Source organism: Nasonia vitripennis, chromosome 4 (genome assembly GCF_009193385.2).
Source record: "Nasonia vitripennis strain AsymCx chromosome 4, Nvit_psr_1.1, whole genome shotgun sequence".
NCBI lineage: Eukaryota > Metazoa > Arthropoda > Insecta > Hymenoptera > Pteromalidae > Nasonia > Nasonia vitripennis.
The window spans coordinates 19,046,030-19,071,468 of NC_045760.1; the positions used below are offsets into that span (position 1 = coordinate 19,046,030).

Below are 25,439 nucleotides of genomic sequence, written 5' to 3' on the forward strand. Positions count from 1 at the left end.
TTCTGATAGAAGTATTATTACCAAATATAAACATAACGGTTCAACCGTATTTTATTCATATTTTTTTGTTAATACTTTTAGTTTTGCGCATTAAACCTTTGGAGCAACGTCTTTTTTATTATTGCGTTCGTTTTAACTTGAGCTTCCAGCATTGTCTGAATAAGTCCATGGTAATTCTGTGTGAAATTTACCGATATGGACGGCATTTCGCGCTGCATATAAACGCTGTAAAAGTCATAAAAATATGTCATTTCAAAATTTAAATATTAAGAATCTTTTACTAAGCTAATATTAAATAACAAAAACTCAATGCATATAATTTATAATTTTAAAAAAGATAATAGCCTAAATAAAATAATGTCCATTTGATTACTTACTGGATTATCTATATAAGCCTCGCAACCATAACACCAAACCGATACATCATTAAAACTTAGAGTTAGTGGATGTTGAGTGGACTGTTCATGTAGCAATGCGTGTTGATTGATATTACGAGCGCAGTGTACTGTGTAACATTCGAGACAAATCCAATTTTCAACAGTACTTGAACACTCCACACAAGGGCTATTTACGTCAATACCGGAAGCTGGAACTTCTTTGACTGAGCCCAAATGTGGACAATCACTAAGTGGAATCACGGCGAACATTTCTTCGGCTAACAGTGCCTGAAAGAAATAATTTTTTATATTTTTGCAGTAAAACAAGGACAAAAACACGAATGAAATAAATTTTTACTGTTATATTTAAATGAGCATCATATTTTGTTTTTCATATTTAAGAGCATCATCATATGCTTGTTTTGTAAATTAAATACGAAGCCTTAAATCTTTTCTGCTATATAAGAAAATAGACAAACCCTAATGACAATAAAAAGAAAATACAAAATAAGAGACTTTAGAACATATCTCTTCCAAATTTAATTTTTTCAAGTAAATTCTGCCATAAAAACTGCTAAGCGTGCCAACGTAAACCAACGTAATTGCAAAAGTGCAAGAAAACAAATTATGAAAATTATGAGATAAGAAAATACAATTTCTCTCAAACCTGAAGATTGTCTTGTAGATAATCTGCCAGAGTTTCACTAGTCGATCCTTGCGAAGAAGTTCCCGGCTGATCTGTGCCGGAACTACCACCCGTTGAGCTTCCTCCTGGATTACTAAAATCCTCTTTCTTCTTATCAGGATTAACGCATTCTCTAATCGATAAATTATCCAGATGAATCTCAAGTTGCAAAATTTGCTCGGTAGAATCTTCTGGCTGCGATTGATTACGCTCGGGTTCTTGCTCAGGATCGCCGTTGTGTGGAAGACTCGGAAAATTCTCGCGCGTGCTCAAACGTTCAGTTGGCTTAGCTCGTGGCACTCGAGCTTTTGGAAGCACATTCTCTTGAGGTAATGCCTTTTGAAAAACCAAATTTGGCCAATACTGTTTGTGCGTTTGGAGGACGTTGTTGATGGAAGCTACCGCGCTCGGGCAGGCAACCTGATGCGCATCCAAGGGCACCAAAGGATCACCTAGTAATGCTTTAGTGCACATTGTCATTGCGTGGCTGATTGAATTCACGTTATAGCCACCTTCCAAGGTAAGGATTATTCGCCCATTTGCTAGAGACGAAAGCCAATGCGTCATGTGTCCGTACATCTCGGGACTGACTTTGCAGCCTATCAATGAAATTAACACAATTAAGCATTATTAACTTTGCATTATTAGTAAAGTATATTTAATAAGTTCACTGTTTATGAAAAAAATATTTACTTACCGCCTAAAGGATCAGCAATGCAAGCATCAAAGCCTGCTGAGACTAGAACTAACTCAGGATTGTATTGATAAGCGATCGGCATTACCACCTGTTGAAAGGCTGCGATGTATTCAGCATCACCCATTCCCCTCTGTAAACATATTCAGGTATTATAAATTGAATGTTTTTATGAAATTTTGAATTTAAATTTATTCGTGCTAATTGGTCTACACATACCTTATTCCAAGGAATATTTACATTGAATCCTTCTCCCTTACCAGTACCTACTACATTGTAGTTAGCTGCTTTGGAATGAGGGAAGAAACTGCCATTGTCATAACGATGTAAAGAAATATATAAAATCGACGAATCGTTTTCTAAAATAGACTGTGTTCCATTTCCATGATGGATATCCCAATCAACAATTAACACTCTAAAAAGACAAATTTTATAAACAACATTTACAAACTTATTAATTTAATTTTATTATTTTAGTAAAATGGCCTAACCTCTTCAAATTGTGGCATGAGACGGCGTATTTAGCTGCAATAGCCACATTATTAAAAATGCAAAAACCACATGCTGCGTCCTCCTCAGCATGATGACCAGGAGGCCTGACAATAGCCACTCCACTTTGACTTTCTCCATTCAAAATACTATCTACTACTTGTAGTAACGAACCAGCTGATATTGCAGCACTTGTCCAAGTTTCAGGATGTAAATATACAGAATTTAAACTTGATGCCTGTTTGGCTAAGTCTTTTAATTTCGTTTCTGCTGTCTTTTTAATATTATCAAGATAGTCTTGTGTATGCGCCAATAAAATTTCTTCCTCACTTGCTGCTCTTCCCTAATTTATTATAATATCAAATAGTTAATAATTGATTTGTATTCTATAAAATACATTTTTATTTACATTTTTTTTACAAACCTGCAGTAAAATACAACGTTCAAGCAAATTATAATCTTTGTGTTTTGAAAAAATGCTGGTGATTCTGCCTGGTTTTTCGGGATGAGATTCATCCACCACATTGTAATGTTTTAACATTCTATCATCGTAAACGATGCATACTCGATTCGGAGCTTTTTTAAGATTCGTAACTAAAACATTATTGGTTAAAAAATATAAATATTTTTTTTCTTTTAATTTTAAGACCCGCATCAATAAGAGGACTATTTTTATCAATGATATATAAATGAAATGATGATAATTTAAAAAATGTAGACTGATTGGTAATAAAAAAATGCATATAAATCGATCAAAATAGTTACTTTGTTGAAGATGCTCCAATTTTTTGTTTATTTCATGCAATTCGTCCTGGCTTTGTACAGGATAGCAATTTCGAGTTTCAAAAATAGTTGGCAACTCATCTGGACCACTATAATAAGTTGATGTGTAATTATTTATTCAATATATTCGTTAGTGATTGTAACTTGATTTTCATTTATCTTACTTGAATAAAACTATTGGTAAATGCTGATCTTGTTTTTTATCAGAACTGCTAGTGCTGTTAACACTGTAAGAATCTTGATGCTGATAACATTTCCAATGTAATCTATGTGCATATATCACATTTAATATAGTTTCTTGAATGCTGTAAAAAAAACAAATAATGTAACGTTAATTTCCATCAATGCACGTGATAATTAAATCAATAATTTATCGACTGAATAACCTTTTACAAGGTGGTACTAAATCTTCTATCATAGGACATGGATCTCCTAAAAGCGTTCTAAGAGTGAGTGCGGCACTTTCCGCCAATGATTTTAAACAGTATCCACCCTAAAATTAAAAATTAAGCATATTACAGTTTTTGTCTAAAATATTGTTGGATGCAATTTAAAAATATAATCATATTACCTCTAAAACTACAGCTACTTTACCAGCTGCAAGACCAAGGAGTGAAGACAGTAAATGAGTGTAACAGGCAGGGGTAATATTCATTAAACCCTATAAAGAAAACATGTAGATCTTTAAGAAACATAATAGTAGTATCCAATGAAATATAGAATAAAAGGTATAGTGGTAAATAATACTTAAAAATTGTTTTAAAAAGGAGTATTCAAATTTTGTTTTAGTTAATAAACTTCTGATGTTTAAAACTTTAGATATTAACAACTTAGAACATATTTGATTGATTTAAAACCTTTTCATCGCCACAAGCTGAATCAAACCCAGCAGATACTAAGATAAGGTCAGGACAGAACTAGATTACAGAAATAAAACAAAGGGTGATTATTAGAAATCATCTTAATTACCTCTGGACAACCAAGAGCTGCATCATAACCAGCTGAGACTATGATGAGATCCGGTTGAAACTGAACAAATGTTATTAATTTATTAATATTAACAGTTGACTATGTAAGACTGTATGTAGATTATTCAAAGAAAATATTCTCACTTCATAGGCCATTGGAAGCAAAACTTGTTGAAATATTGCAATATAATCAGAATTTGTCATGCCTGTTTCATTAAGAGGGATATTAAAATTATAGCCTTCCCCAGGCCCATCTCCAATATAATGATAATTTGATTCTCTCAAATTAGGCCAAAATTCTCCATTTTCATAACGATGTATAGAAAAATAAACCACTCTAAAAATGTGTAAAACGTAATGAGAAAATTAATAAATATTAAAAAATAAAAAATTTGATATTAGATGTTATCAAACCTTTGCAAAGTTACCTTGGATCATTATAAAACATTTGTTGAGTTGCTTGTCCATGGTGAACATCCCAATCTACTATAAGAATTCTTTTTGCTAAATTATTTTTTAAGGCTACTTCGGCAGATATAGCTACATTGTTGAAAAAACAGTATCCACAGTATTCTGCTTTCATGGCATGATGACCTGGGGGTCTAAGTTAATATAATGTTAGTAGATGTAGGTAGCAATGTTAGAAATTATAAATGACAAATAATCAAAGGAATGTTAAAAGTATACCTTATTATAGCCATTCCATTTTGAATATTTTCTTTACAAATATTTTCAACTAAATTTATTGTTGATCCTGTTGCAAGTAGTGACAGTTGATATGTAGACTGTATGTGCACAAAAAAATTAATTTTTTAATACATAACAATCTAAAAAAAAAATCAAATAATATATTTGAAAATTAAAACTACTTACTGGATGGAAGTAAATAGCATCATATTTTGAAGACAGGTCTTCCAATTTCTTTTCATTGTTACAACCTTCAGTTGATTTCAGTATCTCTATGTGGGCAGGTGTATGTTTTAAAAGTAGTTCACTATACTCAGCAGATCGTGGAGTAATATATTTACAGCGTTCAACTAATCCTAACTCTTTGCACCTTTGGAAAACTCTAGTAAATCTTTCTGGACATTCTGGGTAATTCTCATCCCATAAACATCTATGCTCTGCCATAGACTCATCATATACAAGTCCAGTGTCTTTTCGAATCATCTCTTTTGCATCAATGGCTTTCTGGTAAATGTCTCGAATAACTGTATTACTACTCTTCTTTTCCAAGGCCTTCTTTCGCTGTGCAGCTTCTCTTTTTGCAGCAAGAATAGCTGCAGAGGGTTTTGCCTACACAAGAATAAAAGCAGTTGGTATAATGTATCGTTTTATTATAAGTTAACTGAAGATAAGATAATGAAAGCAAAAAATGATAAGAAGAAAACATAAGATAAGAAAGAAAAGTAAATAAATCAAATAAGCTTGATTCAAATATCATTAAAAAAATATTTCACTAATAAAAAGTTATTAATTAACAAACAGTAAATCAAAATGTACTTTATTTTCAAAGTAATTGATTACTATTATAATTCAATAGCTAATACATTTAAATATATCTAAAAGAATGTTAATAAAATCTTCAAATGCTTAAATAGTTAATATATAGTTGGCAAGTGCAAAAATAAAAAAGTTACATTAGCTATCCTTGCTGATTTTTTGTTGATAAAGTTGCTAGAGTTTTTAGCCTTTACTGACATGGTTTTCAATTCTTTATCTGAATTACCATGCCTAGAATTATCAATTGCTTTTATCAACTGAATTTCACTGTCTGCTAATTTCCTAGCAGCGCTGATGAGATTGGCACGTGCATCTAATTCCGACTGGTTAAAGTGGAAAAAAATTAAATTAAAAAAGCATGATTAAGTGAGCAACATAATGTAAAGAGAACAAAATTAATTTTTTACAAACAATACTATTCGATCTAAATATAAATAAAACTATGTTGTTCACTATGAAAAATAAAAATAATTTTTTATATCTGAACTTGAATGCAAATCTACAAAAGAATAATCAAATGGAATTTAAATAGTGATGAGAAACGTCTGTAGGTGACAGTAAATTGGAAACACAACCATATTTAGAATCAAGACTGCTATGCAAATGTGTGTCCCCTCCCTTTTTTTCAAGTGCACATGATGTTTACTGGCACAATATTGGTGAGTGTTAACTATTACATTTAAAAAAGTCATTTGAAAAAGTCTCAAAAATTTATTTTTCATAAGTATTATCAGACATACAAAAAAAAATAAAAAACATTTGTAACCTTAAACATAACTTTTTATGATTACAATCATGAATACTACTATTTTTATTTGACGATTTAGTTATACGTAATTTGTGAACCAGTAAATGTTAATAAAAAGTATTAATAAACTTTATTACTGAATTGAAATAAGGTATACAAAGATATTTCCAACTGAGAAAGTCTCAAGCAGTAGCAACGAAGATAGACCTTAATAGAAGCGCAAAGCCCCATCTCAAAGTGACTTCAGATTGCATTGCTTCGTACTTCGTATAGTAGTTCGTTCGAGTTCGGAGTTGAGAGCGTGCGATTCGTCGGTTTTTTAACCTATCGTACAGCTTCGTTCGGGTGTCCGTTACGATTTGAAAATTTGTATACCTACAACGTGCTTGTGTAGTGGAGCTGTGGAGAAGAAAGTGGCGGATAGACTGTTGAGTGATGAAAACGTTGTGTGGCATTTAAAAAGCGTTACTTGCTCCGTATCTGTTATTTTTTTGGAATCGAAAAATGAACTAGGATCTCCTGCGTTGATTTTTCTGTGTTGAAGTATAAATAACTGAGAAAGATTCAGGATATTGCATTAGGTAAAGTTATATATTTGTATGAACTGCATTAATGCACACCAATACAACTTGTATATATTGCAAGAATCTTTCTTCTTTCTCTTATTTTCTATGTATCTGTTTTACTCGACGTAAGAATAAGCTTTTTTTGCGACTTGACCACAGTTTTTCAATGTATATAAATAATTTTATCATATTTAAAGGTTTCAGCTTGAGCTTAACTGAGCACTATGATGAAAGGCAGGGAAAATAACTTACAGACAAGTCATAATCATCTGAAAAGCAGCAATCCTAAACAGTCTGTGTTATCAGAAATCCAAGCACAAGGCAATCAGGAACATCCGATTAAACCTGTTTTCAATGGCTCAAGTGCACTTGTCAAAAAAGAGCACAACTCTAGAGCGGATAATTTAAACGATGCCAAAAAGTCTAATGAACTTATGCCACCTCCAAGAATGCCAGTAGCAACAAAACCTACAGAGGCAATTAATGTTCAGAAGCCTGAAATTAGTCAAGAAAAGAAAGAAACTGTAAAGCCCCAACAAACGAGGTCTGAAGACAAGAATAAAAAGAAGCAATGGGTCATAACAGACTTTGATATTGGGCGACCTTTGGGAAAGGGAAAGTTTGGCAATGTTTACTTAGCGAGAGAAAAGAGATCAAAATTTATTGTTGCAATGAAAGTATTATTTAAAGATCAAATTATTAAAGCTGATATTGAACATCAAGTACGCAGAGAAATTGAAATACAAACACATTTAAGGTAATGATCATTTATGCTATTATTATTTAAAGTTTCAGAGTAACAAACAATGACTAAAACTACATTTATTTACATTTTAGACATCCAAATATCTTAAGAATGTATGGATACTTCTATGATGACACAAGAGTTTACTTAATTTTAGAATATGCACCAAATGGTGAATTATTCAAAGAATTGAACAAACAGCCAAACAAGCGTTTCGATGAAATAAGGTAAACTACAAAATTAACATTATGGCAAAACATACTGAAATGTTTTTTTTTAAATTTATATTACTATCACTACTTTTGTTTTACATTTTAGAGCTGCAACATACATTTCGCAATTAGCTGATGCCTTAAAGTACTGTCATACAAGAAAAGTAATACATCGAGATATAAAACCTGAGAATTTGCTACTTGGAGTGAATGGTGAATTAAAAATGGCAGACTTTGGCTGGTCAGTTCATGCTCCTTCTTCTCGAAGAGAAACCCTATGTGGCACACTTGATTATTTACCTCCAGAAATGGTAAATGGTCAAACTCATGATCATACCGTTGATTTGTGGGGAGTTGGAGTTTTGACCTATGAATTTCTTGTTGGCCAACCACCATTTTTAGCAGATACATATAATGAAACATATAATAAAATCAAAAAAGCTAGCTACAAATGTCCAAGCTATTTGAGTAGTGGAGCAAAGGACCTTATTTCTAAGGTACGTTAGAAACATTTATAATGTTTAAGAAGTAATAACAATAATAAAAACATGTTTTACTTCTACAGTTACTCGTTGTGAAACCAGAAGATAGGCTGACTTTGGATGGTATTTTAAATCATCCTTGGATTGTTAAAAATCGTACGACGGAACCAACAAAGGACAGCTCAAAAAGAAGTTAAGCTAAAATAAAACATAACGATAATCTATAAATTATTTTGATTACATGATGTTGACATCTAGAAAATAGCACATTAAAAGTATTAATTGTTTTAAATTTGAACATACTTCGAGTAATTAGAAATTTTACAAAAGATGAATGGTATGCGGAACTATAAATTTTATAAAAACGACTCGAGTAATTTTGTTGTATATTGTATACTATTAAGTAGGAAAAAATAAATATAAGAATTTTGATTGCTGGGATTGACAGTCATTACTTAATTTTAATATAACCTTTTACATAATAAAGTTTTGTATTATTTCTTTTCAATAAATTAACTATTATAGAAAAAAACTTTTGTTCAGAGTTAATATTTTTTACTGTATGGATTTAAATTATTAAGTTTTTAAAAGCATTTTAAAAATGATGTTGTGAACATCTTGCAAAAAATTTATTTTTTCGCTTAGTTTTTAATTACTGACATTTTTTATTTATTTTGTATGAACAATAATTTATAAAAATTAATAGAAGTTTGATATAAATTAATTCAGCACTAGCAATTTTTATGACAGGGAAGTTCAGAAAATTTGACTATATTACTACAAAACCATTTTCTTGACTTTGTCTTTTGGCGACATTAAAAACAGATAAAAGGTAACTGCGAGAATCCGAGTTGATGTAAAAGGTCAAACTATTCTCAGAGTCCGGTATAGACACGGCATCGTTTATTTCAGATTGTGCGTCGCTGTTTGTAGAGACACTAGCAATACCGGTACTGCTAGTGCGTAAGAATTCAGCTACCCTAGCCCTCATTGCTTGATCCATCTGCAAAAAAAATGGTTTATAGTTATTATGAAAATCTACGAGAATTCGAAGACAAGTATACATACATGCACTTCAACTTGTTCAACTGGTGACATTTTTCTGAAATGTTGAGGTGGTGAATTGCTCAAACAGTGGAGCCTGAGCATAGATGAGTCAGAAGGATGGTCTGCACCAACCAGGTCTTTCAGTGGATATATTTTTTCTACACTATCTTCTGCAATATTAACTATCAGTAAAGCTTGCCTAGTAAGAACAAGGGTAACGGCTCTATTGCTGCCTTGAAGCATTACGTAGTCCGCATTAGACACGTGTAAAATACTATCGTGGCTTTTAGCGAGAAGTGGCATCAGTCTCCAAGCGTATCTCAAAGAGGCAGCACCAAATCCATTTGAATATTGCACAACTGGCCTTTGTCGAGGCTAAAGAAAAAAGGAAAATGTTATCAAACCACTCATATATACATGTAGGAAATACGAAATTGTCTTTAAAAAAAATCTTGCGTACCGCAGGTAAAGAGTTCCAGCCAGTACCCTGTAGTAAACCTTGGCCTGTCAAAGCGACCAATTCGGCTGCACCACTCAAGGGCTTTGTAACAACACCTACGAGTCCGAGCCCAACTCCAGTGACTAGACCTCTCGTCGACGTTTCCCCCGACCAGACTTGCTGCAGAGGATGATGTGCTATTCCAGCCACCGCAGCTGCAAAAATTTTTTTTCTATTTTGATACGCCTATATAAATTACTCGCAGTAAAAGACGGAATAGTTTTGTAGGTACCTAATAAGCTCATGCCTAAGCCAGTTAAGCCCTGATAAAGGCCTTGTGCTACACCCTGAGGTCGCATCCGTCGGGATTCTTCCTGGCGCTGCAGATGTTCATCGTCGAGCGTCAATCGATCCAAATTTCGAGCTACGCTTGATGCCAGCTTTGTGACTGAGTTCACAGTACCTTAAAAGTATCAAAGATATAAATTGTACATCTATATTAGCAAACAGATTAATCGAATTGATGAACAGAAATTCTTCCATAAAAAATTGCAATGAAAAAAATTACCAGCTGTGATATGTTTGACGAGACTAGCTGAGCCATGTGTAATACCAACTAGGAAACCCCAAGGCCCTTGTAGTAAACCCTGGAATGGCATGGATATAAAATCTTTTAACCCTGAGCCAAGCGCCTGCGCCAGACCACCAGGTGAGCCTAAAATTTCTAAAGATCCAACGACCCATCCTGTTGAAAAATAACGAATTTCGTTAAAGTATAGTAAGATGAAGCCCAATGAACGAATAAAAACACAATCGATTGAAAAGATATTTTACCGACGCCGAAAATCGCTCCTGACAGATAATGCATAGCGAGCGCATTGCCTAACCGGTAAGGTGTAGTGATAAGATTTTTTCTGTCAAAAGCCTCGAAATACAACGGTGAGTGATCGAACGCCACGTAAAGGTGCACTGAAGTATGTACACTCAATAAAATTGACACCGGCTCGATTATGAAGCTTTGAAGCCTCAGTGGATTGCTCAGGATTTTGGCGTCGACTTGTATGTGGTCTGGTACGCAGATATTGCTCATCGTGGACGAATCTGCTGCTGTTCTTTCCAAACTCGGATCTTGTACAACGAAACAAGGTGGCAGTATCGAGGCGGCATAATCCATTAACAGAGTGATGTAAGTTCCCTCGATGTACGCACTTATAGGAGCTACTTTGATGGCTACCTCTTTACAGGCTGTAATTGTTGTACAAATAAAATTTAACTTGTGATGAGTTTTTTAATGAATAATAAATAACATGGATACTTCACCTCTGATATCACGATAGTTCTCCCACGTTAAATCGATGGTTAGCAGAGAATTTTCTATTACATTCTTGATATTTTTCTTCAAGCTGTTACTCAAGTAAATGGCTAAATCTTTCTTCACAAAAGGTTTCTGACTTATTAGAACAACAGGAAAATCGTAACCACCGTGTTCGAACATTTGATTGTCAAATTGTAAATCACCAACGTAAACACTAAGATTCGAATGAGTCTTATTATAATCCATCATGAGTACCGTGTCAATCATACACAAACTGGCGACTTCGATTCTTTGAGAACTGTCGTTAACATCTTTCATTACGACGATGGAAAAGCCTTGTAGATGAATCGTGGCAGATCCACTCAGAATCTTTCGCTCTTCGTACTCTTCGATAGCCATTAAATCAGTTCCTGTATTGTGCGCTTTGTTCACTTGATTGATGTTGTTCAAGAGCATTGTTGGATGTGATGATAAATCTCCTTCAGATATTTCATCCTGGGCCGAGAAAAACGTTGTCGTTGACGTTGAACTGCTAGTGCTCTAAAAACATTAATTTGCACGTCAATCCGGCTACGAAGCTGATGTGTATGATTAAAAAATTGTATAAGAACCTGTAAATTTAATAAAGTTCTATCTCCTTCTAAATTATCGGCAATTAAATCACTAGAATCTTGTTGAATCATTGATTTCTTTTCGATTTTACTTCTGACTTCCTGTGCAGATATTTCGACCTAAAGCGATGGAAATTAAACAAATATTTGATAAAAATAAAATAAACAATAATAATATATTAATGAATAATCAATTCTATGAATCATTACTTGTGAAATTGGTGTAAAATAGATAAAAGTTGTATAACATCGTATTTGCATCGTAAGTTTGATATCCCCATAATGAGGCAACTGTATATACTGTTCAGTAGGATAAACAGACAACTGTATGCTTCGGGACCAATGTAAATTATTGTTATCTGAATAGAAATATATCACAGAAATATTGTTATATTGGTAGAGATTAAAAATCAAGTAACAAGACTAAAACCTGTGTTCTCGTGATATTCTTCTGACGTTGGTAAAGCAGCTATCAGCATTGAAATAGGTTTATTGTTGTTATTCGGCAAATCTGGTAATCTACTTCCAAAAGCCGGCGTTGAATAGTAGCTCGAAGTTTTGCTTTCAATTTGACATTTCCACGTAAAATGTTGAGTATCCGAAACAATATCATCTAGAGTAAAGTATAGTAATATTTTGATTATTCACAAATATGTTATCGAAATGTAATTTAAAAAGTTTTAACTTATGCACCTGCTTCTTCATTGGACTGTCCAATGGCGAGTTTAAATTGGCACATATTTTCAATAAATAACTGTGGATGCTTATCTACATGAATCATAATATACACCGTACTCTTATCCTCCTGAGTAGTTATTACAAGAGGAATAGAACTATGTCCGTTCTGTAAAAAAAAGAAACATTTCAATGTTTATCTAATTGTAAATACAGATAATAGTAAGTATAGTTTTTGAAGCTTACCGCGACCGATGTACATCTACGACTAAGATTTTGATCAACACGAATAGGACAAGACCACGAATTATTTTCACATTGTAAAGAAATATACAAAATGAACGGTTCGTCAATTTTTCCAAATAAGGTATACCACTGTACAATCGGAACTGCAAACCTACAATGATAAATTAGATCATAAAAATACTAGAATTTTATCGAATTTCTACTTTGCAGAGAAATATAATTTTACCTCTGATCTGTAGTCGGTGAAATACTAATACTTTGAGGACCGAGATCATTTGGTAAGCACAAGTCAGTCGAAGAATTTGGTATTGCTAATGTTGCTATGCGCAGTTCACAGTCTGTCATATTTTCTATAACGTAGTTACTACTAACGCGAATTACACGCATATCCTTATGCATACATGAATTTATGCTTATCATACTTATCTGAAATCATTAAAGTTCAATGAAGACATAATAAATGACAGAGAAAATAAGAAAGCTATTGAATCTTTACACTAGAGTCGCAATCGACGCAGGCTTTAATATTTCCCTCCAGGGGGATCAATCCTTGTATCCTAGGCATGTAAAAACTTTGACTCCATTCTAAACCAACTAGTTGTAAAGCAGATGACATGTAAAATGTGTCAACAACCCCAACTCCAATATGGAATGTACCCTAAAACGAAATGTTTCATTATTATAGAATGTACTGCTAATTTTGCATTTTTAAAATGAAGGAATCCACTCACTTCTAATTTTGGAGGAGAAACTATGCCATAATGAGGTATCCTACAAAGCTCAACATCTTGGGACACAATAGACAGCTGAGTACCAAGGGAATTTAGGATAAAGCACCAAGGTTGTAGCTCTAGAAGTAAAGTACTGGAAGCTAATCCAGCATCTTCATATTTTACCTGAAAAGAACAAATCGAGTAAAAATGGTTTAATCCTTATTTTGTTGGATTTTAAAAAGATATCCGTAACGCCAATTACTTGAACATGAGTCTGTGGTTGATTTGCTGCTACCCATGGACAGGATTCATCGATTTGAAATGGCCATTTTGGTCCTTCTTTCGCTGACTCTAACGCGGCTAAAACATCTTTAATACTCTCTTTTTCTGGTCTTTTGAAAAATTTACGTTGATCTACTGAACTGTACGACAATGGCACGTATGGATTTGAAGAAGAAACACTAGACCTAAAAGTTCAAAAGATTTAATGATGAGTCCGATCGTAACAATTTGTTTTACACTAAAAAAGTCATGTATTTACTCAATCTGAAAAGTAAGTTGATGAAAATGTTCAAAAGTTCCCGGACAGTACAATTGCTGACGTTCTCCGCGTCCATTAACAACAGCATTGAGCGATACTTTTAACGACGGCGTTTCTATTTGAACTTTTGCTGGTACCGGCAAATACGATCTTATCATATAGAGAGGGCTTGTGATTGCCTAAAAAAAGTGAGTAACCTAATAAAAAACAAATCAGCTGTGTATAAAATTGAACTGTACAATAATAACTTACAAGAATTTGATTTTTTCCATTAAATTGTTCGATTATTATTCTCACCCAAATACTAATAAATTGTCCTCTTTCTTGTAAAGGCACTACACAGAATAGCATATAATTAAATCAGAATTTACAGCTAACTCATATGATTTTTTATATTAATATTACCTTTGACAAGCCAAGGCTGTCCCCATTTGGCATTTGGCTGTAAAGGAATGTCCCCGGTCCAAGACAAATTAGCGATGCTAGAGAACCGCAAACGCATAGCCATATTATTGCTATTGTCTGTTAGCACAACTGAAGGCGGTTGACTGTTCGGAGGAATGTGGAAGATATCACGGGACGCCATCGATCGATTCTTCGCTATAGCGTCGTATTTAATGAGTTTCATCTCGAAACTATCCATCAGCTGGTTGGAGATTATCAACTGACCGGAGAAAGTCACGAGTTTTTGTGATGCTGATAAGGATGTAACATTGATAGAAATAACGACGTCCAGGGATGAACTACTGAAATCCGCGAGGTAGGCGCCATCGGCGTTCACTGAGAAAGGTTTGCTCCAGGACCAACCGTTTTCTTCTACTGCTATCCTTAGAACCTATTGCATGGAACATCATTTAGCAATATTAAGTATTGCTAATTGTTTCATACGTGTAACAATTGTAGCTCAATTACTTACCTGATTATTAGCATCTCGCCAAGAATAAAAGTGGCACTGTCTACTTTCCAGTAGGATATTATCATCGGTACCGCTCTGGCCAAATCGAATAGGAATATTCGCATCGTTGGCGATTACATATCTGGTTGTTAGCACAAGCGCAGGTTTATTTTTTTCATCCAAAACATTATACCACAGATGAGTGGATAGAGCGAGAGTGTGAAAGGTCGATGGACTGAGCTTTAAGGAAAAGCTGTCGCAAGTTAGCGACATGTCCAAGCTGTCACTGATAGAAAACTGTGCCTTGGTCTTGACCGAATCCAGTACCTCCTGAAGCACAAGTAGTCCATAGTCTAGCACGTGAAACGCGAAGCTACCGTTGAGATCGAACAGCGACGAACCATCAGGCCACTTGCTGAAGAGAAAATTTGCTCCCCCGTACTCAAGCTGTGCGAAGCATTGCCGTTCAGGAATCATACCGTTGAGCTTATAGCCAACCAAAGGCGCTGGTAGATTTTCATAGTAGTTGTGCTCCAAATGATTGTACAGTGATAGTTGAATGGCCCAGACATTTAGAGCCGCCTGGATCTTCGGAACAATTAGCGGATTGAAATACGAGTCGATGCGAAGACAACCGATTAAGGCTTTGCTCGACAGCCTTTCTTCCAGTTCAGGCAGTAATACTATACGCCAGACGCAGGCTACTACTTGCAGAGGTGTTCTGTCTGGAAGGTCGAGTCGATAGCTTTCAGTTTCGGAGAGATAGAGATTAACGTAGCGCTGATACGACATCTGACTTTCGCTCCAGTACTCTATAGCACAGGGTACACGGCCCACTGATTTCTCTTCATCATCGTAAGACTGAAAAGAAAAAAATATTTAAAAAATTATATATTGAAGCTATTTTACCTTCTTTATCATCCACTCATCTATAGTGCAACGTACCTCTAGCGGAACTGGGTTAACATGGATTTTCGTAAGCGCTCGTGGATGTGGATAGCGCCAAGCCATCGCTTGGTGTGGAATTGAGAAGAACACGACCTAAAACAGAACATTTAATTTATACTACATCATTTACAATACAGATGACATAAGTCGCATTTTACGGCACTGCTGGTATAATCGCCAGAGCATAACAAGTGTGCTTAATGTGTTATGAAGATTAACTTGTGAGGCGCGTATCAAACATTATTTTATAGCACTGACTAGCATTAATAAACACGGCACAATAATGAACTGGACTACTTATGCCACGCAGTGCTATAAATTTTGTTCTATCTACCTGATACGGGAAAGGGAGTTCTTCAGCAGTGCCATCGACGAATTGAAAAGCTCCAGATTTCAGATCATCTTTGTAATGCTGTTCATGAGTAGTGAATATGGCAGAATCCTCTTCATACAGATTTGTCAATTGTCTACCGTCCCCAGAGGAGATTTTGGCCATTATTTTCTCATAATCCGTCAGGATTGACTTTATAATCAGTATATGCTTAGGCCCTAGGTCTAAGTAAACGCAATCACTCTCGGCTTGAATCTGAATCTGAGGACTACTCGCACTACACTGCCAGGATTCCCAAACGAGACAAATCGTTGCATTGCATGAGCACGGATTTAGCAGTACCGCCATTTCTGAGTCGAGAATTGTCGAGACGATGAGCGAATCCCAGGCTAGGTTTCCGTACATTTTCTCGGGCCTTGCGACGTTAGTGATGCTGCCAGATAACGACGACAGGCTGAATAGTAGTTCAGCATTTGAGTCCGACTTAAACGAAATAACCAACTGCTTGCTCGTAACGTTTACGTCTGGTACATTGTACTTCCGAGGTAGTTGATCAGAGTCTAGCTGAGTACTGGTATTTATATCGCTGCTGCTCTTTGAAGTCAGATTTATTGAATACTCGCTCGAAAAACACGCCGTTACCTTGAAAGTTTGCCACTTCAATAATTTTTGTATCATATTATTATACGCTGCAGTATTTTAGTAAATAGTGCTTACCTTGTCTATTATATACAAAACATCGTTTAGGCGTGAAAGCGAAAAATGAACTTTCGTCGGTCTTCCCATAATTACGTTCAATTGCGGGTTTTTAGTTGCAAGCATATCGTACTTAATTACCAGGAACGACGGAGGTATTCCCGTGTCAGGATGTGGTTCGCCGTTCTTAGTTTCTATAAGACACACTTTAAAATCCGATTCTGTGGGCATCGACGCTGAACTCTCATTTGCATCTTTACCGAGAGATAAAGCAATGTCAAAGCAAGATACCTGTAATTTGAAAAAATATACATATTTTTTTCAATACATTTTTTACGAGCTATATTATTATGTCCATATGTTTGAATCAAAATACCAACCTGTAGTTTTTGGTCGTAACTTTGTTGAGAAAAATAAAAATTTGGTTGATCAATCATTGCATAAATCAGAGGCTGTTTTACATTATTCAGGTCATCTTCTTGGGGTTCGTGAGTATTCTAAAACGAAATTAATCACCCATTAATCTTCTTATAATAAGAACTTAAATATAATTAAAAATAACGAATATAAAGTTCACTTACGTTGTCGAATTCAGATTTGATTACTTTTTTAATGTCGTAAACTATCATTGTAACTTTTCCACAATTTATTAAGAATTCAAAAGGTGGAAGTTCTGTTGTTTCTTGAACCGGTCTCTCCTACAAATTTCGATACCAAAAGTGAGTTGCAATTCTAAATTATAAAACTAAACAGAATGTTTAGCAACTACATAATATACTCACGAGACTTGTTGAGTTTGCGCTAAAAATTTCAAAATCAATTCCGCTATCTTTGGTAAGATCAGTCTTTGATTCAGCAATCACTTGTTTGATTGAATAACTATTTTTCGAGCATAGAACCATCGAATTTGGCTTTGAACATTTTGGAGTTTCAAATACTTCGAACTCATCGGTGCCATTGGACGGTATCAAATTCTTGAATTGCGCATATAAACTTGAAATGAGTTTAATTTGATTTAAGTTTATCATCAATTCTAAATCTGTCACGCAGTTAACTTCAGCAGCACTAGCACAAACCATCGTGTCTGGTTTAAATATAACGACTGGGGCAACGATAAAACAAAAATCGAATCTGTAACGGAAAGGTAAATACTGCTATTATTGAAACAATTTTTAAGCGAATAAAAATAATAGTTGCGATAAGTACCTTGTAATAACAGGCAGAGTGGAAAAATGCGGCTCAAGACTACTTCCGCTTCCTAACTTATTCCACTCAACAGCTGGATTTTCATTCATTGTATACAAGTAAGACTGCGACATCCGCTGTAAAAAAAATTTAATTTGATTGAATTAAAACCCCAGAAATGAAACTAAAATAATTATTTGAAAAAACGATGATAATTGATACCTTTGCCACGCTTTGCTGATAATCCTTCCAAGTAGTCGTATGAGCACATATTCCGTCAACGTTTATTTGATATTGACGATCTTCAACAGCCGATCCAGGTACATTCAAGATGTTTGCTTGTGCTGCCAATTGATAGATGTCGGATCGCAGAGGTGCTCTACATATAGGATTTTCAGCGTGCGGTGTTATTCGAATGCCATCCAGCTGCAATAATTTTAATTGTAATTGTATTTTTCAGTTTGCGATTAAAATGTACTAATTCTCTTTAAAATTTACTTGTATCATGAGTAGATCATGCGGAAACTCTTGATTCGATTCTGAAGCAACAGGTAGCATCAGCCGAAAGCCTTTGAACTCTAAGTAGATGAGAGGGAGCGACTCGTTTTGCAGATTTGTTATACCAATAAACGGCGGCGAGACTTTTTTTGTGGGACTCATAGTTGGGTTTTGATCGATGGGATTATCATTGAAAAAGGGTTTCACCAGCTTTATGTACTTGGCAAGTACGCTTGGAGGAACAATGATGTCCACCATCTGAATTTTAACAAGTGCTTCGGTGATGTATGCATCGGTCGGCTGCAAGGCTTCCGTTCTAAGATCCTTCTATGATAAACAAAATAATTTAATATTTTATAAAAAGATATTTTTGTACTACCTATGCACATCGCCGAATACTTACTCTCTGCGTTTTGTGTAATTTTCGCGCATTCCATCGTGTGTACACATTTCCTGATTTTGCAACCGTCAAGGTAAGGCTTAAAAATCCTGAATCCTCGCTTTTTTCAAAAGTGTCCTCCCTTCCACAAAGCAAAAGCCCAACGTAATCACCGAAGTCCCATTGCTGAGCTTGCGGTGCCCTGTTTCAAAAATTCTTCAATATAAACATCAACTCTAACTTTATACAATTAATTATTGCTATAACTTTAATACCTTGTATAATGAAAAATCGTAGCTGTTGTAATTTTATGCTTGAGCTTGAAGTATACCGATTGAATATCTACTGATGTGATTATGTCTTCCAGTTCCAAGACTAATTTTAATGTGGCATGATCGTGCTCTCCAGTTATGTATAGTTTCAACGCCACCTTTGCGATCGTCCATTGGATGCACGCCGTAAGTTGCAAATCTTCTTCTTCTGGAAACAAGATACCCTAAGAAAATCTTTTAAAATCAGAGTTCAAAGTTGGTATGTATGCGAACCTTGTACAGAACCATCCTTGATTGCAGATATAGTAGATGTTGTTGTGGTGTCTTCAGGATAGGGAAGTTGAGTTGGACTAGACGAACTTCTTGGCACAACAAAGGATATATCTTTGACTTCTTTAGTGCCGCTATTGGGTGCATTTTCTTTGGGTCGTGACAAGGGTTGAATTACTTTGACTATATTTTTGAATATTTTGTTTAAAAATATGACCTACAAAGAAAAGATTTTTTAATTACGCTTTTTTTTAATGATTGCATTTGCTTAAAAGCAAATATTACCTGGGGTTCAGACACCGCTATAATTATCGGCGATGTATCAACGTACAAGCACAAACTTAATCCAGAGAGCTTGGTTTTTACAGAATCGATTATAGAATTTTTCGATGTTAAGTCTAGTGTGGCTTTAAAGCAAATTTTCTTTATGAAATTTTGTTGTTGAGAGCCCTTTAGTGTGAAACATTCAAAATTCAACATTTCAAGGGTCCACGGGAAGCTGTGATTTTCTAGAATTAAAAAGAAATCGAATTAATCCTCGAAGACTGTTTTGGAATAATTATACATTCAAACATTATCAAATTGAAAAGTCAGATGATACTTACGGTGTATCCAAACCTTTTTCGGCAGTGTTATCGGTAAACTTTGGAAGCAATCTATCAAACGATCTGTTTGTACATTCGAGGAATGTATGCTAATTATTGGAGACATAATCACCAAAATTTGTAGATTTTCATCGCTCTGTAAGGCTTGATTTTTTGCTTCTTCTATGCCTATTAACAAATTTTAATTATTTATGACTTTACTGAAAGTTATTATTTGTTATTGTGCATTTCTAATTCAACTTTGACCTCACCTTCTACACCGATTCCACTCATAGTTTTAGTTGGTATGTAAATTACTATATGATTTACAGAGCCAAACAATACTAAACTAGAGCACCATGGGTACAAATCTGTTAATTTGCTCAATATACTTATTTTTTGGATGTTCTGTAAAAAGTCATTAATAAAAATGTAAAAGCGCAATTATTTCTGTAAGCTCTAGTCTAACGTATGACAACCAAGAGAAATCAAATTTATAAAATATATATATATATATATATATATATATACATACATATATATATATTTTTTAACTAACTTTTGGACCCTACCTCCTGAACGCTATCGCTGCGCATTAAGACTTTATCGGACTCATTAGTCTTGTTGACAGATTTCTTCATTGACTTTTCAATCGCCTCTTCCAGTTTTCTTTTGTCTTTGTCCGATGAACTGTGAACACTTTCGTGCAAACTCGGGAAATTTCTCTTTTTACCACCCGAATCAGACACGGTTCCTTCAATGTTGACATGTGCAGTTTCCGCCTTATTCATGGTATAAGTTGTATTTAACTTATAATAGGTGACTTGATAGTCCAGCCATTGCAACAAAAGTGGATCTAGAGAGCCTTTCATAGAAGCAACTTGAAAGAAACAAATAGCTGGATGCCTCTGGTTATTCAAGTCCTTTGAAAATTGTATCACAGCAGTAAACAAAGCTTGGTTTTCAGCAGTACTAGAAATATGGAAAATTTAAAATTGTATAAACTTAAGTCTAATAGAAACAAATATTAATTATTGTAAAAAATGATACCTATACCTTTGACTTTCTATTTCAGGCCCAGAAAGTATAAAAGCCTGTTGAGTTTCATTGTGCGCAAATACTTTAATAGCATTTACAGTCGCTGTGCAAGAAGTAGTAGTCAAAGACATTTTGCCTTCGTAATTAATATTTTCCAAGCAGAGCTCAATATAAATTGGACCTATTCGCACAGAAACAAATTATTTATGTGAAAAACTAAAATATAAGCAGTATAAGCATGTATTCCCATAATTTTTAATATGATTTAGATTTACTTTTTTCATCGCATGAGTCAGTATAAAGAGATGAACATAAAAGCGGATTCGTATTGTCGTCAGGATATAAAAGTGAAGTGAGTATTGAACTGGCAACCATGATTTTTCGCTTAGTTCCAGTAACCGTTATCGCGTCAATCTTCAAATTGTGAAAGCTGTGAATTGTATCTAAGTTTCTCCAGTATTCGGGATAGAGTAGTGTACGTAAATTGCCTTCCATGTTACATGGCATAATTATCGACGTTCGACAATTCGTTTTTAGGTAAACTTGACTATTGACACCCTCTGACTGCAGAAAAAGCAAAACGTAAGATATATGTTTTCAATTGACAATAATTAAGATAGGTGCACCGATGGTATTTCCTTACTTTTAGTTTTATGTCCCGATAACATTGAGTCAGCATTTCAGGTGGGATTTCAGTTTGCTTTGATGCACATGCTGCAAGTCTAAAAGGATATAAAGGCTGTTCCAGGGCAGCTGATATGGAGTCGCATTCAATACTTAAAAATGGATCATCTGATAAGGCCGGCGTCAGTGGCATCGTCTAATACAATGTTATTGAAATGTAGTAAATAATTTTATTTTGATTACTATTACAAGTCTATGAGTTGACTTACTCTATTTTCAAGATAATTACGATGTCGCGGCAAACCAGTTATTCGATGATCAGCTAATTGTAATTGAATGGCACTCTTCACTATATGTACATTTATGTTAACAATAGGAATATTCTCTCTCAAAGCTTCATATTCCTCGACAGTCACTGGCGGTAGTTCATCAAAAGACGGCGCTAAAAATATTACGAAAAGTATACATTACTGTTTTGTAACAAAATAATTAGAATTTATTAAAATTTCTTTTTGCATACCTGGTTTTGGTATAAGATAAGGACTATAATCGTATTTTTCGGAAGCTTGTTTGATTGTGTCAATACGATGAAAGAGACCAGAACATAATCTGATGATTAGATTTCCTACACCATATCTAATGTGCCTCTCTTCGTGGAAATTACTAGAAAATTTAATTAAGTTAATAAAAGAGTTGATTAATTTTTATCTATGTTAAACGTATAACATAAATTTAATAATAACATCGTTTTTTATACCTATATTCATAGCACGATCCAAATTCAGCTAATCTTTCAGGAGAGATATCATCAGATATTTCTGTGTAATGAACGTAATCCATAAAAAAAGCTGGACACCTTTCCAATAACGTCGGCACTGGAAGATATGAAAGCATTAATAAAAATTACTTTTAAATTAAAATTTGCTTAATACTTCACCAGAAATTACTTGTGACTGAAGCAAGATGATAAGTAACATCTTTTTTGTACACTCTTTTTTTCCCTTCATTTTCAATAGCTTCATTGTCAAACAAAGTATCTTTTAAATAGTTCTTTTTGCTTAATCCAGCTGTCAGGTATAATGGTGGCTTGAAAAGAAGAAAATGAATTTTTATTTTATAGATTAAAATACATTTTTTAAATAAAAGGAATTTTCATTACTTGGGCTCCATCTACAACTTCCAGAAAACCGCAGCTGCATGTCCCGCGGGGATAAAGTCGAATACTTCCAAAACCAAGAGTAAAATTTGTCATTGAAATTCCTTGCAATACCACATCAAGTACAGCCTCAGAAAAACGAAGTGAGAGGAATGATTTATATTTTATTTTTCGGGATTTATAAAACAACTGTTCCTTTACACTTTCCACAGTCTGTTAATTATTAAAATAATTTAATGAACCAATATTTCGATGTACAAAAAAGTAGATAGAGAATATTTGAACGCACCTTAAATGTTATAGTAGCATTATCGACATAAAAACCAAAATGTATTACATGCCCTGAATATGCCAAATTCTGCTCACTTGCCCATTCATTATCCCAATCCATTGGCAGTATTGAAGACATAGTATTCCAAGCCCACATTCCCCAACCTATATCCCCAGTGGAACCAGCTGCTTGAGTTAATTCATCTGTAAAAAATGCATATATTTACAAAAAAAAAAAAAAAAAAAAATGAAACACTCATGATAAACTTTAACTATAACAATTTACCTTGAGAAACATTCTCACTCTCCTCTGGAGATACATATGATTTTTCTTTGGCAGTAGGAAATTGCCGAGATTGCAACAAACTGAGGAGATCAAGTAAACGAAGTATCATTGGTATTTGTTGCTCCGTTATACTAAACTCCATTTTTTGGCAGTGCAAATCAAGCCTTGTTATTGATGCTCTTTTAGCAATATTACTGTGATAATTCATTATTAAACGTATAATCATGGAACATCGATAGAGTACTGGATCCTGAATTATAAATTAATGTTAGCTATGATATTAGTATAAATATTTGTGTTGCAAACAACAAATTTATTTGCTTCATAACATACTTGATAAATTTCTATTTTGCCTGATGTATCCATTTTGTCAAGACACAAAGTTAAATCTTGGACTGTGATGATTTTTTGAAGTTTTACTTCATAGCTACTTATATCTAAAAATGCAGAAAATTGTAAAAAGCTATACTGATTAATTAAGATTGAAAATATTTTCAATTGTTTACCAGTAAATGCTGGTTCCCACTTATTATCGACAGTTTGCATGGATAAGAATCTAACATTAATACTGAGAACAATATCTTCTTCGACATATTTTAGAATTAAATTGTTGCAATTGATGGTGATGTTGTTTATGACTTTTGTTACAATACTCTTGATATATCCAGGAGGAGTTTCATCTCTGCAATGTACATATTTCTATAATAAACCTGATTTATTTGTACATTACTGAGAAATACATGTTTACTTACTGGGGAATCTCAATTTGTTTTGTAAAATTTGAGTTTGTATTATTATCGGATTGTTTTTCATCTTTTAATTTTAAAATACATTCTGCAAGGAATTTACCATAATTATGCAAATTTGAACCTTTAATCCATATGAAATATCCGATAAGAATGATAATTACCTATAGTATTTATTGTTACGACAATGGGTTCGGATGTAATTTTGACCCATGGTACATGAATAAGTAATTCATGAATGTGTCCGCTGACAAATGTGAACGGGAGGTTCAGTTGTTCCTCCAATACCTCCAGTCGTAGATTAAGATTTTGAAACGATGCATCTCCTCCCCACAGCGATACCTACGTATTATAAAAACCCAGTTTAATGGGTCCACCAAGAATAAATTGTATAAAACATTGTGCTATACCTGTGACTGTTCCGGTTTAAAATTTTTGACATATTTCTCAACATAACTGAGAATTACTGGAGTTATATATGATTCCAATTTGAACATTGCAGTAAGAATTTAGATTAAGTTTCATGCTTCCTTCGTCTGCTTTATTTATGTTTAAACGATCTTCATGAAATAGATGACGAACTATTGGTGAGCGGCTTGCAAGGTATCTGAGGTAATACAAATATAAAATATAACGGATTTATCAATTATTGTGGTCATTTTATAGATCGATAAACAGAAAATAAATAATAAAGATATGCAACTCCTTAAAGAAATGTTAAGATTTTGATTAAGTGGCAACAAAAGTTTATTATGCAAAACTGGATATTTGTAAACTTTACTGCTTGCATTTATTAGATGATGAATAAAAAAATTGATGATCCCAAAAAATCTTGGAAATTTTGCTTCAACAATAAAACAATTAAAGTGTAGTACAGTAAAAAAACATGAAGAGATAACTTTATTTTCCACTCGCAGTGCATATTGGTTATAGACTTTGAATATACAGCCAAAACTTTCTGTTAGCACAATAATTGTACTTGAGAGATACACTTGAGTGAATTGTCGAATAATAGCCTGTTAAAATTACAACACTTACACATAATGCTTTACTGAATTAAATTAAATAAACTGTTGCGGACTGTTGGTGACATATGATCGAGAAGGCGATGACATATGGACTTACCGGCAGAGCCGATATAAGTACGGAAAAATGAAAATCAGCTGATTGTTTAGTTCCATCCTTGGGGCGCTGTCTACCAATAACATTGGAGATAGGTACACGGCATAACTTGCTTGTCACATCATGCTTTCAGTGTTTATCCCGTGATTTTTCTAACCTCCGTTGTTTCTAAAGCATCTCTCGTATAGGTAGTCTTTGAGTATTACTTTGTTACCGCGAAGTAAGTATTGACTGGTTTGATGGTCTAATAATGTTTTAAGTGTTAAATACTGTACGCAAGTTTTAATTTTGTACACATGT

The 25,439-nt window shown here is 34.1% G+C and overlaps 3 protein-coding genes across 19 annotated transcripts; 1 reads left to right on the plus strand and 2 right to left on the minus strand.

The window, feature by feature from the left end:
* LOC100119821 (histone deacetylase 6) lies at positions 1 to 6,540 on the minus strand. Of its 13 annotated transcripts, none has more exons than XM_031928819.1 (18): positions 6,455 to 6,540; positions 5,637 to 5,822; positions 4,870 to 5,292; positions 4,684 to 4,781; positions 4,425 to 4,598; positions 4,141 to 4,333; positions 3,998 to 4,057; positions 3,600 to 3,689; positions 3,415 to 3,521; positions 3,193 to 3,333; positions 3,011 to 3,117; positions 2,670 to 2,839; positions 2,248 to 2,588; positions 1,976 to 2,171; positions 1,760 to 1,889; positions 1,045 to 1,661; positions 378 to 665; positions 1 to 225 (listed from the first exon to the last, which is right to left on the minus strand). In XM_031928819.1, the coding sequence occupies exons 1-18, from the start codon at positions 6,476 to 6,478 to the stop codon at positions 133 to 135; spliced, it is 3,438 nt and encodes a 1,145-aa protein (XP_031784679.1). In that variant the 5' UTR covers positions 6,479 to 6,540; the 3' UTR covers positions 1 to 132. The 13 variants fall into 13 exon arrangements, with proteins under 13 accessions (XP_031784679.1, XP_031784684.1, XP_031784683.1 ...); XM_031928824.1 differs by having other exon boundaries at positions 6,405 to 6,489; XM_031928823.1 differs by having other exon boundaries at positions 6,385 to 6,489.
* LOC100119785 (aurora kinase C) lies at positions 6,155 to 8,693 on the plus strand. Of its 3 annotated transcripts, none has more exons than XM_008207377.4 (5): positions 6,155 to 6,828; positions 7,011 to 7,570; positions 7,651 to 7,785; positions 7,877 to 8,267; positions 8,336 to 8,693. In XM_008207377.4, the coding sequence occupies exons 2-5, from the start codon at positions 7,038 to 7,040 to the stop codon at positions 8,447 to 8,449; spliced, it is 1,173 nt and encodes a 390-aa protein (XP_008205599.1). In that variant the 5' UTR covers positions 6,155 to 6,828; positions 7,011 to 7,037; the 3' UTR covers positions 8,450 to 8,693. The 3 variants fall into 3 exon arrangements, with proteins under 3 accessions (XP_008205599.1, XP_008205600.1, XP_016843090.1); XM_008207378.3 differs by having other exon boundaries at positions 6,687 to 6,828; positions 7,018 to 7,570; XM_016987601.2 differs by having other exon boundaries at positions 6,802 to 6,938.
* On the minus strand, positions 8,082 to 25,439 carry LOC100119755 (vacuolar protein sorting-associated protein 13B). 3 transcript variants are annotated; one of them, XM_008207373.4, is made up of 52 exons: positions 24,917 to 25,439; positions 24,428 to 24,624; positions 24,182 to 24,359; positions 24,024 to 24,105; positions 23,778 to 23,953; positions 23,605 to 23,708; positions 23,272 to 23,521; positions 23,005 to 23,189; positions 22,719 to 22,928; positions 22,507 to 22,645; positions 22,317 to 22,434; positions 22,080 to 22,222; positions 21,829 to 22,001; positions 21,579 to 21,755; positions 21,211 to 21,499; positions 20,954 to 21,116; positions 20,470 to 20,869; positions 20,170 to 20,305; positions 19,919 to 20,086; positions 19,599 to 19,822; positions 19,317 to 19,530; positions 19,047 to 19,251; positions 18,796 to 18,973; positions 18,393 to 18,719; positions 18,117 to 18,320; positions 17,916 to 18,031; positions 17,492 to 17,840; positions 17,291 to 17,407; positions 17,090 to 17,206; positions 16,731 to 17,000; positions 16,017 to 16,655; positions 15,680 to 15,775; positions 14,756 to 15,595; positions 14,245 to 14,674; positions 14,092 to 14,174; positions 13,840 to 14,018; positions 13,561 to 13,765; positions 13,317 to 13,481; positions 13,082 to 13,243; positions 12,812 to 13,011; positions 12,586 to 12,736; positions 12,358 to 12,508; positions 12,095 to 12,277; positions 11,875 to 12,023; positions 11,665 to 11,784; positions 11,059 to 11,593; positions 10,573 to 10,983; positions 10,307 to 10,483; positions 10,031 to 10,201; positions 9,760 to 9,953; positions 9,321 to 9,674; positions 8,082 to 9,255 (listed from the first exon to the last, which is right to left on the minus strand). In XM_008207373.4, exons 2-52 carry the CDS (start codon positions 24,512 to 24,514, stop codon positions 9,022 to 9,024), a joined length of 11,328 nt encoding a protein of 3,775 aa, XP_008205595.1. In that variant the 5' UTR covers positions 24,515 to 24,624; positions 24,917 to 25,439; the 3' UTR covers positions 8,082 to 9,021. The 3 variants fall into 3 exon arrangements, with proteins under 3 accessions (XP_008205595.1, XP_016843081.1, XP_008205594.1); XM_016987592.3 differs by having other exon boundaries at positions 19,047 to 19,248; positions 25,056 to 25,144; XM_008207372.4 differs by having other exon boundaries at positions 8,152 to 9,255; positions 25,056 to 25,144.

Excerpts from the sequence above, each read along its gene's own strand:
- LOC100119821 (XM_031928818.2), bottom strand. The coding sequence starts at position 6,221 with ATGAAAAATAAATTTTTGAGACTTTTTCAAATGACTTTTTTAAATGTA. Across the intron at positions 3,690-3,885 it reads CAGCTTGTGGCGATGAAAAG|GGTTTAATGAATATTACCCC; the intron begins GTTTTAAATCAA and ends TTTTCTTTATAG. Across the intron at positions 3,118-3,192 it reads TTACCAATAGTTTTATTCAA|TGGTCCAGATGAGTTGCCAA; the intron begins GTAAGATAAATG and ends AACTTATTATAG.
- LOC100119785 (XM_008207377.4), top strand. The coding sequence starts at position 7,038 with ATGATGAAAGGCAGGGAAAATAACTTACAGACAAGTCATAATCATCTG. Across the intron at positions 7,571-7,650 it reads GAAATACAAACACATTTAAG|ACATCCAAATATCTTAAGAA; the intron begins GTAATGATCATT and ends TTTACATTTTAG. Across the intron at positions 8,268-8,335 it reads CAAAGGACCTTATTTCTAAG|TTACTCGTTGTGAAACCAGA; the intron begins GTACGTTAGAAA and ends TTACTTCTACAG.
- LOC100119755 (XM_008207373.4), bottom strand. The coding sequence starts at position 24,514 with ATGTTCAAATTGGAATCATATATAACTCCAGTAATTCTCAGTTATGTT. Across the intron at positions 22,646-22,718 it reads AAGTTGTAGATGGAGCCCAA|CCACCATTATACCTGACAGC; the intron begins GTAATGAAAATT and ends CTTCTTTTCAAG. Across the intron at positions 18,321-18,392 it reads ATGATCTACTCATGATACAA|CTGGATGGCATTCGAATAAC; the intron begins GTAAATTTTAAA and ends AAATTATTGCAG.